This window comes from Cynocephalus volans, chromosome 6 (assembly GCF_027409185.1).
Source record: "Cynocephalus volans isolate mCynVol1 chromosome 6, mCynVol1.pri, whole genome shotgun sequence".
In the NCBI taxonomy this organism is placed as follows: Eukaryota; Metazoa; Chordata; class Mammalia; order Dermoptera; family Cynocephalidae; genus Cynocephalus; species Cynocephalus volans.
Window position 1 is genome coordinate 114,268,318 of NC_084465.1, and position 3,564 is coordinate 114,271,881.

The 3,564-nt window shown below is 42.9% G+C and overlaps 1 protein-coding gene across 1 annotated transcript; it reads left to right on the top strand.

Annotated features, from left to right (window-relative positions):
* The first annotated feature begins 1,477 nt into the window (after nucleotides 1–1,477).
* LOC134379568 (voltage-dependent anion-selective channel protein 3) lies at nucleotides 1,478–2,700 on the top strand. Its single transcript, XM_063098527.1, has one exon. It carries the CDS (start codon nucleotides 1,569–1,571, stop codon nucleotides 2,418–2,420), a length of 852 nt encoding a protein of 283 aa, XP_062954597.1. The 5' UTR covers nucleotides 1,478–1,568; the 3' UTR covers nucleotides 2,421–2,700.
* Nucleotides 2,701–3,564: the final 864 nt, after the last annotated feature.

The following is a 3,564-nucleotide window of genomic DNA, read 5'->3' on the forward strand; positions in this document are numbered from 1 at the left end:
GTTATAGTCCCTGATTGTCTGCATGTCGCCACAGAAGTGTGTTGGACCCATTCATTTGCCAATTATATTTCTGCCCTTCTACCTCATGACAGTCACAAGGCTCAAGAGGCAGAGATGAATCGTACACATCCCTAACTTCAAAGAGCTTGTTGCTCTTTGACACTTAACAGAAAAGTGTAATAACATGTTAAGTTACAACAGAGGTGTGAAAAAGGGTGGTAAGTACACTGAACGGGATGTGACTTTGGGGCGCAATGTCAGGGAAGGCATAAGGGAGCCAGTAGTGATAGTTCGACCTTGAGGGGTGGGTGGGTGGTGGCTCACCAGGTAGGGAGAAGGGAGTGTTAATCTAGACCAGTGTGGAGTGTGGTCCGTGGACCAGCGTGGATTCTCTGACCTGTCCACGATAAGACAGTTACCACAATGAACTGTAAGCATGAGAAACTTTGCCATTGCTGTGACATTTAAGCATGTGATTGTTTTTCTAGTAATTTGTATAATTTGTGTTTATTAAATTTTACAAATGTATCAGCCTGCAATAGATTGTAAATTTAAAAAAATATATATCCTTTACCATATTTGAGAAGCATTGATGTAGGCAAAGGAAAAAAAAGCAAGTGCATAGGATTAGAGGAGTAAAGGAGTAGTGTGCTTGGTGTAAAGTGTGTGGGGTATGTGCAGGAGATAGACTAGAGACTTCAGCTGGGGCCATCTCAGGAAGGTGTTAAATGCTTTGGACTTTTGTATACAAAATAACATGAATGGATCCAGTTTTGAGAAGGATAATGAAGGAGCATGGTAGAGTATGAAATTGGAGGCAGGGAGTCAAACTAGAAAGCAAAAAGTATCTAAAGCCAGGGGAGTTAGAATGTGGATGGGTGGAGAGGAATTAAAGAGGTACTTACATAACAAGCTATGGGGCTTCTGTCACCAGTTAGATCTTGGAGTGGAAGGAACCAAGAAGAACATTCTTCTCTCTGGAGGATAAACAGATAATAGGGCTGTTATCAAGAAATAGCTGGAACATTCTTTCTGTTCAGAAATATAAGAACAGCATGTAGACAGGATGGGCTGATGAGGTTTGTCAATACAAGTGTTGAGTTTGAGGCATCTGTGCCTTTGGGACAGGCAAGGCAATTGGAGATAAGGGTTTGACAGAGACCCCAAAAAAAGTGATTTAAACAAAGTAGTTTATTTCTCATGTGACAGTTCAGAGGTAGGTGAGTGGTCCAGGCTTGTGTTTAGGCAACAACTGTTTCACAAGATCATCTGGGGATCCCAGGCCCTGCTGTCAGTGTGGCTCCACCATCCTCTGTGTTGTTATCATCTGATAACCAGCCCGCCTTATTCAAGCCCACGGGAAGGGGAAGAGGGAGAGGAAGCAGAGGGGCTGGAAACTACACCTATCCCATTGGCCAGAATGTAGTCTTCATATTCTTACCATCCTGGAGGGGAGACTAAAAGCCCTGTAGGTAGATAACTGTGTTCATTTAAACTTGGGGCATGTCGGTGGAGGAGACCTTCGGCGGCGCCGGGGCGGATCGGACGCGGGCCCTGCGACTGGAGCTATGTGTAACACACCGACTTACTGTGACCTAGGAAAGGCTGCCAAGGATGTCTTCAACAAAGGATATGGGTTTGGCATGGTCAAAATAGATCTGAGAACCAAGTCTTGTAGTGGAGTGGAATTTTCTACGTCTGGTCATGCTTACACTGATACAGGAAAAGCATCAGGCAACCTAGAGACCAAATATAAGATCTGTAACTATGGACTTACCTTCACCCAAAAATGGAACACAGACAATACTCTTGGGACAGAAATCTCTTGGGAGAATAAGTTGGCTGAAGGGTTGAAACTGACTCTTGATACCATATTTGTACCGAATACAGGAAAGAAGAGTGGGAAATTGAAGGCCTCCTATAGAAGGGATTGTTTCAGTCTTGGCAGTAACGTTGATATAGATTTTGCAGGACCAACCATCTATGGTTGGGCTGTGTTGGCCTTTGAAGGTTGGCTTGCAGGATATCAGATGAGTTTTGACACGGCCAAATCCAAACTGTCACAGAATAATTTTGCCCTGGGTTACAAGGCTGCAGACTTCCAGCTGCACACTCATGTGAATGATGGCACTGAATTTGGAGGTTCTATCTACCAGAAGGTGAATGAGAAGATTGAAACATCAATAAACCTTGCTTGGACAGCTGGCAGTAACAACACCCGTTTTGGCATTGCTGCTAAATACAAGCTGGACTGTAGAACTTCTCTATCTGCTAAAGTAAATAATGCCAGCCTGATTGGACTGGGTTATACTCAGACCCTTCGACCAGGAGTCAAACTGACCTTATCAGCTTTAATTGATGGAAAGAACTTCAATGCAGGAGGCCACAAAGTTGGGTTGGGATTTGAACTGGAAGCTTAATGTGGTTTTGAGTAAAGCATCAGGTTTGTCCCTGGAAGTGAAGAGAAATGAACCCACTGTTTTAGCCTTAAAATTCTTCTGTGAAATTTCAAAAGTGTGAACTTTTTATTCTTCCAAAGAATTGTAATCCTCCCCACACTGAAGTCTAGAGATTGCAAGTCCATCCTAAGGGAGGTACTTGAAGGCTGCCTGGAAGTTGTCATGTTTGTGCCACATTTCAGTTCAGTTCTGCAGTGTTAATTTAAATGTGTTCCTCAGGGCCGGGCCGTGGCTCACTCGGGTGAGTGCGGTGCTGATAACACCAAGGCCACGGGTTCGGATCCCATATACGGATGGCCGGTTCGCTCACTGGCTGAGCGTGGTGCTGACAACACCAAGTCAAGGGTTAAGATCCCCTTACCGGTCATCTTTTAAAAAAAATAAAATAAAAAAAAAAATAAATAAATAAATGTGTTCCTCAGCAACAATGTAGTGTCATGTTAAAGGAAACAACCCGACTCTCCAGTTGTACATCATGTCCTGCATGTCCCACACCTTTTTCATGACCTTTTAATATATTGGTCTCTGTGCTATAGTGGAATCTTTGGTTTTGCATCAGAGTAAAATAAAATAAACCCATCACATTTGGAACATAAAAAAAAAAAAAAAACTTGGGGCATGTCATTACTAAAAGAAAGAAGCAGAGGGAGGGGCACAGTTAGTCTTCCCACAGAAGGGAAAGCACAGAGATTAAGATTTTAAAGTGACTGACTTACAAATGGTTGTTCAAAATATGGAAGTGGGTAACATCAGAGCCAGCATTATTGACTATTTACATGCTTTACATGCCATATCTCATTTAATTTTCTTAGAGTAACCCTATTATTTCCATTTTATAGATGGGGAAACTGAGGCCCAACGAGCTTAAGTGATTTGCTTGAGATCACACAACTATGAAGTAAGGGAGTTAGATGCTCACCAAGGCATCCTGGCTGTGATTCTGGCTCTGAACATTGTACTTAGTGCTACTTATATTTCTTTTTTTTTTTTTTTTTAAAGATGACTGGTAAGGGGATCTTAACCCTTGACTTGGTGTCATCAGCACCCCACTCTCCCAGGTGAGCCACGGGCCGACCTTAGTGCTACTTAAATTTCTGGAGTGGGC